The sequence below is a fragment of the Echinococcus granulosus genome, assembly GCF_000524195.1.
Source record: "Echinococcus granulosus chromosome Unknown EG_S00088, whole genome shotgun sequence".
Lineage (NCBI taxonomy): Eukaryota > Metazoa > Platyhelminthes > Cestoda > Cyclophyllidea > Taeniidae > Echinococcus > Echinococcus granulosus.
In genome coordinates, this window is record NW_020170468.1 from 99,353 (window position 1) to 113,842 (window position 14,490).

The window sequence follows — 14,490 nt, forward strand, 5'->3', positions numbered from 1 at the left end:
TATGGAATAAATACTGAATGATCATGTCATGCTTAGAACGCGTTAGAGAAAAGTGTGTTGTAAACTTCGTTGACTTGATTTCAAGATTTATGCAATCCAGTTTTATGAAACTGGTATTGTTGCATTCACTCAAGTTAAGTTAGCTTAAATATCGTCATGTAATTTCTGTCCAGATGAAGATGCTCAAGCATGCACTAATGAAGACAGGACTTCCCGAGACATTTTGTAAATTGCATTTTGGAAACTAGAACCTGCCAAACCAGTCAATTTTGATTTGCAGCATCATCTAAAAGCATTAACTCACTATTAGGTTCTCAATCTCTCTAACTTGTCTTCTTTCAGTAACCATTCATTCAATCATTCATCCATCCATTTGTCTGTTCTAAGGAGCTATGAAGAAACGCTCTAATTATTTTCAACCTTGTCAAACACCATCCTCTCATCGGCAGTTGTCAATGCCTGAAAGGTGTTAATGGTGGACTAGATACTAACCAATTAGGTGTAAGTCCCGCCTGTCGTCCACTTCTTTACCGGCTATTAAAATAGCGGTAAGTTTAATCGTAAGACTCATGGTCATAATTACCATCCCAACAAACAAAATCTGTCATTCAGTAGAATAATGATTTAAGCCTTCTGTTTCATTTTATGTCTACTTCGGAGAAGATGTGATGATAACACAGGCTTATCCCAATCCATTTTTAAAAGCCAGATTGTTGATAAGCTCATTAAACACACATCTCTTAATTGGTATTTTATAAATCAAATGTCATTTGATCACACCGACTAATTAAAATGATGCCCGTTTGATAGGTAGTTGCTGTCAAAAAGTTTCTTTCGGCTTCGAATAAGTAACGAAAAAAAGGAATTGCTTCAGCAGCCTAACGACAATAAGGCTAATTAGGTATGAGAGGGAAAAAGTGATAAAAGTATCACAAAATGATTAATTTCCTTTTACTTTAGTTAATTGAAAGGGATAATGTTAAGAAAAAGTTGTCAAGTCTTTTAACGAAGAAAAGGGATTTGGCCTTATTGAAATTATAAAAAAATCAGTGGTGTTGTAACTACAGGTAATTATTAAAAATGTCTGGACAAAGTCATAAATGAAGTTTATTTGAAGTGATAAGTTGATAATTGTTCTCCAAAGCGGTTTGTCCACTTTGAATGCATGAGATGTGGACCGTTTTGGGCCAAGTGATTTAGCCCATGCATTATGCCTGATTTTAATGAAGTCATTTTTTTATTTTTTAGTTGTCATCTCTCCTTCAAACTACTTTTTGTCATGAAAACATGTAGAACCGAACTTCCTTAACCAAAAATTGATGTAAGCCTTATGATTAATGCTACTTACTACAGAACTGAAGTGACAGCTGTGGGAATGCTACTTCCACGCTAAAAGCTGGGCTTGCATAAATTCAATTGCAGAGGTATTTTTCTGTTGATTAAAGATGCAAAACTTTGAAATTCTCTTTAATTAAAAATCAGGATGAGATCGCTGATAAATACCATCATTTTTTGCATTTTGGTAGCTTTCAAAAAGTCAAACGTCAAAGTAACTTTTTTGGAATCGTAACTTGCCATAAATTCAGATTAATATCTAGTAGAAGACTTGAAGAATCATACTTTCCTGAGGTGCGCTAATCATAGCTTCCTCACTAAATCCATCATTTAGATTTCTAGTATGATTTTTCTAGTAGTTAGGCCTGGGGTTGACGGTAATGTCCATATTTCAGGTATCTTTAGGACAAATTATTAGTATTGGATAAGTCCCATAAGATTAGTTTAAATGCAGCATAAATACGAATTATTTCCTATTCAGCTTTTAATCATTTGAGAAAGTAAGAATTGAGAATTGAAATCACTGTCTCTTAGCAAATCAATAAATATTATTATGAGAAATAATACTAACGATTGTCAACTCGTTTAAATAAATTTTGATTTTTTGTGGTGAAGGGGATTATTCACTCAGCAAATAAATCCTATACTTGATGCAGTTGGCATATCCAAAATAAGCGTTGATTTATTTCAGTAATAAGTAGTATGTATTCCGTTCTTCTAATGCACTTAGTAACACGCGTAAATTGTCAATCGCAGTGCATCTTTCAGTATGGCATCAAGCCCGTAAACCTATAAAATTCTTCGCTTTTGTTCTAACTGCTCCAATCATCGACCAATATACCTTAGGGTTAATTGTTAACATTTACAAAAAGTCGGTCTCTCTCCCGTTTATTGAAAAATGAGGTATCATTCGATACTTCAGCCTTAATTTAAGGGAAATAATTGAAAACGGTACCATCAGAATCAGACTCCGAGTCCTTATTCGGGATGCGCATGAAAAAAAGCAGTCACAATCGCTGATTGCGAAAGTAAGGAGGCCGGCGGTAGAGCGCAAAAAAACTTTCCATTGGGTTGCCGCCGATAAATCATACCCTTGCCCCATTTCACATTTGTCGCATTCTCCCAAATTCCGCATTTGGAATTTCCTTGCCATGGCATTTCCAATTCGTCGGGTGGGGTGTTGGCTAACCGTGTCGTGCCAGCTTTTCCAAAATACTCCGGTGTTCTTTTTCGATTTGCCTCTTCTACGGTGTGATAGCTGATACCTTGCCAAATGGACAAAAGCCTAGAGGCCGTCTAGTCTCCTCCTCCTTCCTCTCGATAAAGCTGATTTTTGCATTACGAAGGGGTGGTGCTAACTTGAGAAAAAGTAACTTTCTTGGTTTGGCTCTAGAGATATTCTATAAATTTCAAAAACGGTTTAATTTTTAGCTTGATATCACCCTATTTTCATTCGCTACTATAAAAGAACTTTTGCTAACCTTTGAAAACTTTTTATCCATCTACAAATACTCTCTTTGCTGTAAGAACATTATTTTTATCAAAATAAAAGTGGCTCATGCTTTGTAAAGTTAACTCATTAGTCCATTTGATTTAAAAGTCTTAAAAAGATGTCATTTAATGAAGAATGACTAGATGCATGCTTTAGAATGCCAGAAAACATGCAGACTTGACTAGGACCCATTCACCACTGTAATTACAATCCTATGTCAAGGTAAGTCACTCGAAAATTTTGTGCACTTTTGTTGCATAAAACTCAGAAATTGAAATGGCACACCCTTTAGCGAACAAATTTAATGATGGCTTAATTCATTAAAAAGCTCTTATTATGCATTGCCTAAAAAAGTGAACTGCAAACCTTCACAGTACATTTGGTTTACTAAACATTGGGTGATTCTTCTTATTAGAACTGATCAGTGTTAAATACTCACTGGTTTGAAAAGTCAGCTAACATTATAAATCTGTTTGGAGGTATTTTATCGGAGTTATCCGATCAAAATAGTCAAAATTCAAGGATTTTTCATTATTAAATCTTTGATAGACGATTGAATACGGCAAATAAATTTGTTTTGATTGAAAAACCCTTACATGCATTCCTGGAAACTTTGCATATTTTAAAAACCAATAAAACTACTAATGCGAATTGTTGTCAATGATGACATTCTTAAATCACATTGATGACACCAACCTGTTCATTTCATCGCTGCTTATAGCTCTTAAGCCCTTCTGTGCTGGAAAAGGACTGGTATACCTTATTACATCTGCAGAGAGAATCCAAGAGCTGTAGAACCAATTAAGCATTTGTTTAACTGAATTACTGTTCTAGTGCGTCACCCACAACGACAGGCTAGAGAATCACAGCGTCAAAGTAAGTAAATTTTGTAGTTCTTTGCACCGTCCTGGTGTTAAACAATATCACTATAAAGCTGTATTTCGTACCCATATTTGAAATTGTATATTCTGTTGTTAGAGACAAAACAATTACCGTTCAAGCCATCTCCAACTGTCATACTTTCTTTCCAGATGCGTTACCGTTTTTAGCCTCTTCATGTATTGTTTGGTCTTAGGGACCATGGACTCAACAACTGTTTGGCTGCATCAGAAGAGGTGAATGCTAGGATGAATCCACCTGCATTTATTACAAAATCCTTTAGGGTAATCTCATAATAGTTTTATTAAAGTCGGATCGGGTTGGGCGGGGTGTTTTTCATTGGTTACCCGCCTCCTTCCTCAATGACCAAACTCGTCGTTGCCTTTGCGTCACGTCATTGGTTCACACAGACGCGAGGGCAGCAATACTGGTTTGTGTCCCGATTGGTCCTTTTGCGCAGTTGACTAATGTGGCGACCAATCAGGGAGAGCAGGTGGCTGCGCTTGTCGCGGTAACTAGCAAGAGGGTGTGAATGGAAGCGCGCATGCACCCGCTTCTCTGAAGTATCCGTATCCCCCGTGACCCCTCTGACTTCTGCCAGCCTTACCCCTGGATCAGACGCAGAGGGGCAGGAAAATGTATCAACATGTTTATATAGAAAAGTTAATTTTCACCCCGTCTGCTTTACGGTTCAGTCCACTCATGTGTAGCTGTGACTTAAAAAGGGTTGACGTAATAACAGGAATAAGAATTGGTTGAGAGATGGCAAAAAGGGAAGATGCTTTTAGTGACTACAGTATGGTTAGCGCGATACTTTTTCTATAAGGGCTATTCCTTCTAAAATGATCCAAAGTTATGCAACTTCTTTTCAACTGAAATTATCTATCTTAATAGATACTACCAAAAAATCAACATTTACTTTAACGGATAATTGTTGACAGACTTAAAACATAATGCACTTACATGTCTTAACAGTAGAAGTAATGTAAGGAATCCCTGATGTCATGAACAGACAGCTCCTGTAGGGACAACTACTAGACCATAGTGCCTACAAACATGTAACGTAGAGCCACACGCTTGAAAATTGAGATTGGCATTTAATTTTAATAGTATCATGAAGACTTGGCATTTACCAGGAGTAATCAAATCTTCTTAAAAAGTATTCATTTACAATGAATGATTATGTCCATAAAATTTTAGATAACCGATAAATAAAAAGGCATTTCTCAAGTAGAAATATCAAACGGAAATTCGTTAATAAAAATGTGATTAAATATTTTGATTTTGACTACTCACTGTTATATAATATTGTCAAAGTTACTTAAAAAACTGCAGCATACTCTAGACTATGTAAAGTGTTCTGAATCCATTTATGGGTTCATTTCTCCTCTTGATACCACACGCTCAGGCAGAGCGAACTTATCTTTAGCAACTTTTTGATGGAATCACATAACTAAATAGGGTGTTTTGATTACTATTGGATCCAACTCCTTATCGATAGACCACTTTTCTAATTGGTTGGGCTTTTAAGTAAGCCAGTCTCCTAACCGCTTCATTAATGAGGAGCAGAATTACTTTATCGCTTTATGTCTTCTCGGTCTTTTGGGTTAAACGTCTTGAAACTTGTGACTTAAATTTTATTTATAAATCGGTCAAGATGAAAGCCTCTGAATTCGACCACTTCAATACGTACGTGTTTTACCACTGCGAATTTCGACGAAAATATTCCAAAATGTGTGCGACCGCATTTGGAGACGCAACCTGTTACACACAGAAATCCGGAGCAGCCGGGTACCATTCAAAATGAAGAAAATCGGACCCCTCTTTGTCATTTACTTACATCCGAAGCCGAAGGCATTTTCACTTGCTTCCGAATTATGCCACTTACCCCTAAATTAGGATAGCAGTAGGGAAATACCTGTTAAGATACTATTCCAACAGCCTCGGTTATTCTTTGGATTTGATCTCTAAAATTAAGTGTTAAATTTAATTCCAAAATTTGTTATATATAGTATAATTACTGATTATTCGTAAGTTGCAATTACTGCCGTTTTTTTAAAATCCTAGCTTAGTAAATTGCATCCTCATCATCAGAAAACTTAAGAAAAAGTGGGCGTTCTAAATCGGTTAAAAGATGAGACTGTTTGCTCCATTAAGGAGAGCAGGAAAGAGGGAAGAATGACGGGAACCGAGAGAATAAACTGAACCATACTGAGTGTATTTGCACACTAATCTGATTCTGTGAGAGGTTTATGCCTTTTTACGTAGAAATCCTTTTAATCTATGTAAAGTAAGCACAGCCACCACCGAAACAATCTCGATCAACTCCGGATAATTTTAAGAATGTAATTCTAAATTATCAACACAGTAGTTATGAATACAAAACTTTTCAACACCCCGAATGAAATTGAAGTATTATTTTAATTTAGCCCAATCATTATACCAATAATGAGTAGAAAATCGACTGGCAGCTGGCTATAGAAGGGGAAGGAGTTTTATACGCATATTGTTATAAGAGGTATAAATGCACATACGCTCGGTCTGGTCTGAGTTCGAATTTGAGTTTGAGTACGCGTGTTTATGAGTGCGCCAATGCTTGCGTGCGTTAGTGCGTCGGGCGTATGCGCATGTAAAGCACTTGAGAGAGAGGGGAGGAGAATTAAGCGTAAGATAAGTAGCTTTGTACAGATGTCCACTGTGATATAGTGTAGAGATGTTTTAGATTTAGTCTACGCAATATGTGCCTGTCGTTCCGTCCATTAACAGGAGGCATTGAGCGAGAGATCGATGGCTGTACCTGAAGCTGCCGCAGCTGCCACGGCCACTGCTGTTGCAGAGGTGGTAGCAGTAACGTTCTGCGAAGAGAAGAGTCGCTCGTAGGGATTTTCGCCCAGCCGCCCCTCAAAATAATTTAAATTTTCTGACTTCCGCATTCTTTTGGACGGTGAGGAGGCGAGGAAGTTGTGAGCCGCGGCGGCACCCATGAATCCGGGTGGCGAAAGATCTTCAAAAATCGGCGCCTTCCGTTCCCCAGAAGTGGTTCCGTTGGCACGACCCAAACTGGCTAGGAAGACCTCATTAAATGAAAGCGGTGGAATGCCTTCCACGAGGTTATGAACAGAATGCACTAGTGATGAACCACACAGTTGCTGTGGCGAAATTTCAGGCCCTCCAGCAAAACGCTGGCCATCTAAGTCGAGTCCTGGGCGGGTGGATTGAGAAGGATAGGCAGTAGTCACGGTGGGAGAAATGTACGCTGTGGTTTCAGTTGTAGGCGAGAAAGTGAAAGGAACTTGACTGGAAATTGGTCGGCTTGAATGCCGTTCACTACCCGTCACACTACTCCAGCGTAGTCCAGGAGTGCTGTTGAGGTTCATGAAAGCTGAAGTAGACTGGTTTGCAAATGTCGGCAGAGACGACTGTCGGGGTTTGGCGAGGAAAGAGGAGCTACAGGAAGATTGGATGGGATTTGTAGAAGTGAAATTGGAAGTTGAATTCGCCGAACACTTAAGCTGGTGTCGATTCACAGCACTGATGCAGGTGAACTGCTTCCCACAAATGCGACACTGCATCTCTGAGGTACGCAGATGCAACTGCAAGTGAATAATCTTCATGTGGTAGCGCATGCTGCTCTTGATATCATACATCTTGCCACAGAACTTGCATTTGAATACTTTGCGTCCATCCACGATGCGCTCACATTCGTCAATGAGGGCGTTTAGTCGATCTGAGTGGGTGATCTTCCAATTTTTTGATGGACATCCAGTGGATGGGGAGAGATCAGGAAGGCGTTTCGGAGAGTATTCAACCTCAGAAAGACGAGAAAATTGTTGATTCGGAAGAGGTATCACACTTCCTAGGCGTCGTTTATCCTTCCTTGAGGAAAAACCGGATTCACTGGACTGTTTTTCGGCGACTGTGTGTAGGAGGAAGCGCTGTTAATCGTGAGTGTTGGAGCTGAGGAACATTGCGGGTAGGAAGGATTTGCAACGAGTACAAGGGCTTTTGGATAATGCAGGTTCCCAGACCCATCTTCGACAGATTCATCCTTCATTTTGGTCAACCATGCAGAGGAAATTGTCGCGTCGACAGTATCCTTGCCACTGCTTTGGGAGCCCGACTCGTAGTGGTCTGAGGCTGGTTGAGTGGCTGTCAAATCGACTGCTGAAACCTCGGATCTAAAATCCTCCTGTACATTGCAAGTTTCCATATTTTCGCCCGTGGTATTTTCCTGCAGATTTACAAAAAGACAGACTTTACCCAGGTTTGTTCGAGCCAGAAAAAGCTTCTTTGCGTCGGCGTAGTGTACATGAGGCGAGATTTAAAAAATGTATTTCCTGCCAATTGACTCTTTGGTCCATATAGATTCTTAGCACTCTAAAAGTTTCATTTTTTATTTAAAGTCCAAGCGTAGGAAGATGCTGAAAAAGGTCACCAAGACAGAAAAGGAGGGAGAAGGATCGGAAAAAAGGTGTGGATATTCGAACTGAAATGTCTCCGAATGTATAAATTTTGCCTTCACATTCATCGTCAGCATCGACACCACCACTTTCACAATGCGCTACCTCGGTTTTTTTCCGCGTCAGCCCGAAACGCCTCTCTTACTATCGTGCCGATTGGATCAAAAGCCCTGATTGGTGGTGCAAACAAGGCAACCAAACATGAGTGAATGTCCGAGGGTAACTTTTTGAGACAAAGAGGATACAAATTCACTTTCTTCTTTTCCAAATGGTTAGGATGTGTGAGGTGTAAAAGTCGGCAACTAAGCGCGCAACAAGGAATAATATATGTTTCTTCCATTCCGCCACACATTCAGGCTAAATATCAACAGAAACTCATGCCCTGCATCTGTACACGCATGCGTGTTTTTGTAGGCCCCTAGCAATATGAAGACAAAGGTGTGAAAAGGTCATTGGAGCATTAAAATTTTCACGAGGAAGTGCATATTTCTTCATCAGCCGCTCTACGTATACACTAATGGGATATTTAGGAGGATAATGTACTCCCGGAAATGTATAGGCTAATAATTCTGATTTACGCTGTAACTGAATTGCAAGAAATAAACTCCCCGTATAGAGGTTTAAATAAATTATCGCTATTTTGTAAAGCACGATGAATTATTAATAGGGAATGTCAATTTCTTTACTCAATTTTCATGGCCATCATGGCCAAAGACCCTGCAAATTCGAAATCTGAGTTCTTTTGGATAATGAAGATTTAGGAATTCAAAGGAATCCTGCAGAAACCATCAGGAAGGATTTCGAAGATGATTAGTTGGATAAATCACAAGGCGATCTAGCGAGAAAGTGTAATTGGAGGCTCTAACCGAGATCAAGTCGCTTCTTATTGTAAAACAGATTTGTATTGCCAAGTGATCCCCGAAGGGGAGTGTTTACTTAAGCACAGGGACGCCTGTGTGCTGAAGAGGCAGGTGGAGAGAAAAGAAATAACCGCTATCTCTACTTGTGGGAAGTCGAATCGATGGGACGGGTTTGTGCACCTAGATAGCTCACTTACGCCCTGCTGATTTCTCAAGTTGCTAGGTGATGTCAAGATGCTCAACACAATATAATTTTCTGCCATAAGTTCAAAGCTCAAACCTTTTTACATGGATGCTCGTCTTAAACTAAATTAAACCTAACTAATTTTCCGGCCCTTAGGAATTATGCCACGAAGATTGAGTGTACCACTTTGATTAGGTCGCAGTGAACGCAAGCAGACCTTGATTCCCACACACTGGAGGCGGTGTGCAATGTCTGATGAAGAATGATGGCATTATTTGCCTTAGTTAAGATACGCACGTAGTCCTATTGTCCAGTCAAAGCTATCCACAAGTCCCACGCTAGGCTTGCTTACACGCATGAAAATTGTGAAGGCTATGCACACCGAACAATACATGAGCTGTTTTCTTGTGGAGGAACGCTTCAGAAGTACGGGTTTGGCAGCCAGTGAGATATCTTCATGGTAGGTGGTCCTTTGTGCAAGTAGAAGCCACAATTCAAGGTAGTGTATAAGAAAAATACCTCCAACTTTAAATAATTTAGGGGCTAAAACATGTGCAGACGCGTTGGAATTTGATGGGCACAATGAACCATGCGATATGATGCGAGGCTACATGAGCTATTTTTATGAGAAACTACAATACCTCTGGGATGTAGCTAGATGTATGACCAGTTTAGCATAGTGCATAGGGTTTTGATGGAATCTGGCATTTCATGTTATTATTATCAACATTATGACTCGGTACTAGAGGTCTTAACCCAATAGTCTACTGGTGTAATAATGTTTTGTACAAGTGCTAATAGTTTTAGAGAAACTAACTGCAAATAATATTTACAAATGTAATTCTGTTGGTATTTAGATGTCAAGGGGAGAAGTCAGCTTTAAGTAAGACTGGTTGAGAAGTAGATATCGTAAATTATTATCCAAACGCACTACCGTCAAAGCCATTGTACCTCTTCACACTTGCCTTAATAGGCCTATCTTGGTGATTGAACCCCAAAAAAAAAAATGAATTTAACGAGAACCACTTTTACTGAAAATACGAGGAACCTCGTCACGGTTATGCGTACACCCGAAGAAGTCCCATGGGATACCACCACCCACGGTGCCGAGGGAAGAAACCGTGATGAATTATTAAGTACATACAACCTCCTCCCTATTTGTGAACTAACCGACCTCTTTCAGCCTCACCACTTAAAAATGAGAAGAAAACCTCTTTCAGTCCAACCTACCAAGTCTCCCTCTCTACAATGCGGGTATGAATTTTGGATAAGATGGTATAAGAGAGCAAGAGAAGGCACTATTTTTTCAGATCAAAAAGCCACTTTCGTGAAGAGGGGATAGTAATTAATACCAGTATCATGGCGATAATTGTGATGGCAGAGGTGGTGTAAGTGGTGATGGTGGTGGTGACATGCGATAATAAAACATTGTCTCCATCTATGAATGTGTGAATAGAGAACTGTCCCCGTCCCTAGAGGACAATCGCCCCATGTATCGTTCCGCATGCGGGGAACACTTTTGATAAAATCGTATATAAAAAGCTAGGTGTGCCGGAGTATCTCGGATTGATGAGACACTATACCCACTTTCATTCATGGTTTTTTGACAAGGGGATAGTAAAAATGTTCACCTCCCCTTCTTCTCCCATGCACCCCGCTTGTCCTTTCATAATTAACTCAAACATAACAGTTTTTTACATCAGCCGGTTTTGCCATTAACCCAACAGAGTCGGTGAGTAAATGAGAAAAAAATATTTCTGCTCTACATTCCACCTAGTATATTAGTTGAAACATTAGAATGAGAGATCGCGGAAAAAATGACCCAGCTTTTTACTTAGCAACAAAATTGAAATTTAATTTGACTACCCAAATAAATTTATTTGAAGCTTACACATAACATTTTAAGAAATGATGTTACTGATATGAAATAGTGCCATGATTTTAGAATTTGGTGAAGCTAAAACAAAGCTATGTCTATCTTTTTGAATCAGTCATTAACAAGGGTCTTGGACGCGTAGATCCTGGAAATTACAAGCAAATATTATTTGGTGGAATTAATAACTCGATTTTATAAATGTTTAAAATGGCTCATAGTGAATATCTGCGAACTGCGCTGAAAGACAGGATAAAGTTTCTTTCTGGTTGTTCTTATGATCAATAAAGTACGAAATTTAAGGAGATGTAGTTAACATGACTCGTCGATCGAAGCTGATCTTTATCAATCTTGATAACGAGCAATAACATAAGTGGATCACTAACCGCAGGAAAGGGAGGGGATACGTAGATTCATTACTCCCTTTGACGGTATCTTTATTACCCTTTGGTTTGTATCCCTTCCTTTGTTACACTTACAGACGCAAATGTACATACACACGCACACAGGCACACCAAGAGGCCTGTGGATATGACTGTTCTTGCTATTATTACTATCGGCCTCGTCCCCGTCACCGTAATGATTGTTCACAGTTTGTGTCCTACATGATAATAAGGGGCGCGGTTGTGTACATGAAACTATAAAACAATCAAGCCGACCGACAGCAGTGTTTTTCACCTGTTACGGGGCGGCAGCTCATGCTAGGGGGAGGAGCAAGAGGGAAGAGAGGACAACCGTCCAAGTGTAACAATCGCCCCTTTTTGATCTTTCCGGTGGTGAGGACGTGTTGTGCTCCCACGCAGGGAGAACTGGGGGAAGACGGGGGAAGGGAGGGTTACGCACGCGCACACGCGCACGCACATATGCACAAGCAGAAACTGGTGATAGCTTTCGCAGAATTCGCAGTTCCATACTACCTTACAGCGTTGCATAAACCACCTTTCAACTGAAACCCCTGCTAGATTAGAGAAGAAAGTAAATTTGAATAAAAATTAGAGAATGTTCGTATTTAACCCGTCGTTTAAAACCCCTCTAAGTTGAACCTACAAGTAGTTTAAAAAATATTTAAACGTTGTTTTTTTATTATTTATTTGAATCGATTAATATAGGAAAAAATAATACTTTGAACGTTTGGAATATGATGCTAAACTCAGGGTCTTGGAGGATAAAATAAAGAAATTAGCCTTCGCGTGTTTTCAGTGGAGTGGAAAAAATCAAAATTAAACGAACGTGCTGTTCAACCACGTATTCCTTACTGCAAGATATTAAAATTTCAATTTTAGAGGAAACTATACCTCCTGAAGTTCGGAAAACAGGATATGAACTTCGAAAATGCGATTAAAGAGAAACTTAAGTTATAGCTACAAACTTCAATTTAAATTCGTTTTGCGCTTTTTGGGGCCAAAAACCTCATCTTTGCAAAAAATCCTACAGGAGGGCTTGTTTATGTGAATGGAAATTACAATTTCCATTATCTGTGCTGAACATTTCCAAAGGCGCAATTGACACACAGCCATCAGAATCCTTTAAATACATGCTAGCAATTTGTTTTTTATTCAATTAAATAAACCAAAATGTTTCTGAATTCGAAATAAACGAAGTGGGAGTAAATGGTTTGTGGTGCTACCAAAAGTAAAAAGTATATGAAGTTGGTGCCTAGTATTTTAAGCGCCGGAAGACATTTCTACTAAGTTAGTCAAAAAGTTAGCTTATTCTATGTTTCCACTTATTTATTGAATTAGGTCATTTATATGCTGGAGGAAAAATAACATTTGACCTGGGAGAATTTATAGCAAGCTGAAGGAATTCCCACCACCAAACTTTGCCACTGTACCCCTTTGCATCTTAGTAGAAACTCTATTTGTCAACTCCTCTGAGTTTTTAGTCTGACAAATGCGCGAAAGGGTAAATGTGCGCGCATAAATTTAAAGAAAAAAGGAAAGTAGGAGGAAGGAAGGAAGAAGGGGGTAATTTTTTCCGCTTCTATCACCGCCGCCAGCAGGGCAATTTGTGTAGCCGTCGGAAAATCAACAAAGTAATACAGAAAAACCCGAAGAGATGCGATTCAAAAAAGCATTGTCGCGAGGTGCCAAGGTGAAATACAGCGAGAAGTGTGACAGTCGAGAAAAAACAGGACGGTGGAAAAGAAGACCGTTTTAGGAAGCCTCGAACGCACGCACGCTCACGCATCAGCGCGCAGGCGCATGTGACAGGCGAGCAAAATTCTTTCTGCGTCCTTTTTGAATGCGATATGCAGGCTTGGAGCAAAACGCGCTAATTCCGACTAATAAATGTGCCATTTTTACACCTGGGCTTTCGGGAGAACTTCTTGAAGCCCCTTGAGTGGGTATTAAGAAATTAGATGGTGCTACATTCCAAATGCTGAAACTCAAACGGTGTACTGGTTCTCAATTAAATCATGGTTTTTCAAGGGTTATTGTTCCATTGCGTCTATTTATTCAAAATATTATCCCTTTTTCAGGATAGAGGCAAACCACGAAGTTAAACTGCAGTTCAATTGAGGTTTCTCAATTATTACAAACCATAAAATTGTGTAGCACTTAATAAGAACGATTTATTTCGGTACTTGCTGTACTTTTTTATTTATTTGATATCTTGACGGCAAGTCAGTAAACTGTGCATGATAGTGTAAATAAGTTCTATAGGAAAGTGTTTTGAATTTGGTGCAAAATTCTGGATGAATTCAATCATCAAACAAAACTGGAATATTAATAAATTTGATTTTTGTCATCAAATTACAATGAAAGAAAAAATATTTCCAAGTTTTAACCTGTATTTTGATCATCATTTCTTCTCTGATTAAAAAAACACCATAATGTAGATGACAACTTGATTTCTGTAAGATGAGATAAAATCAAAATTTTTCTTTTTTAATTAGGCTAAATGATTGTGGTTTAAGATGCAGGCGATAAAACAGAGCTTTTCTGTTTGATAGTGCATAAAATCGACTTCATGTACTCACGGCCGTTATTTAACTGTGCTGGTTTTATTTCCTTTGCAATATTTTTTTAGTCATTTTTAAATACTCATGAAATCACACTTAAGGACCCGTATAAATTGAACTAAATGATCTTGAACTCGAAAATCGGTGTCAGTGTAAGTCGTAACGTTGGCTGGGCTGCTGAATAGGCGAAAGAATGTAGCTTCATAAATACTATAGAAATATTTTGTCACATAAGCAAATTTGAGTCCTCAAGCATGGGGCAAAATGATGTGTATCCATGCAATTGTAAAGAACAAGAAATTTTTACGAAAATCGCGATAGAAAAAATGCAAAAAATTAACTATTCGTAAACCTATTCTAGCCTTTCCCCAGTGTACTGGCCCTAAAATTATTCTTACAGACTCTTCGTGACTATTTCAAAATTTCAAACCCCTTTTTCTAC

At 38.9% G+C, this 14,490-nt stretch overlaps 1 protein-coding gene across 1 annotated transcript; it reads right to left on the minus strand. All coding sequences in view use genetic code 11, as the record gives it.

The window, feature by feature from the left end:
- Positions 1 to 6,465: 6,465 nt before the first annotated feature.
- Positions 6,466 to 13,273, minus strand: EGR_07829 (hypothetical protein; the record flags this gene model as incomplete). The annotated part of the gene is made up of 6 exons (XM_024497078.1): positions 6,466 to 7,622; positions 7,673 to 7,937; positions 9,563 to 9,753; positions 11,563 to 11,684; positions 11,743 to 11,892; positions 13,260 to 13,273. 6 exons carry the CDS (start codon positions 13,271 to 13,273, stop codon positions 6,466 to 6,468), a joined length of 1,899 nt encoding a protein of 632 aa, XP_024348489.1.
- Between the last annotated feature and the right edge of the window lie 1,217 nt (positions 13,274 to 14,490).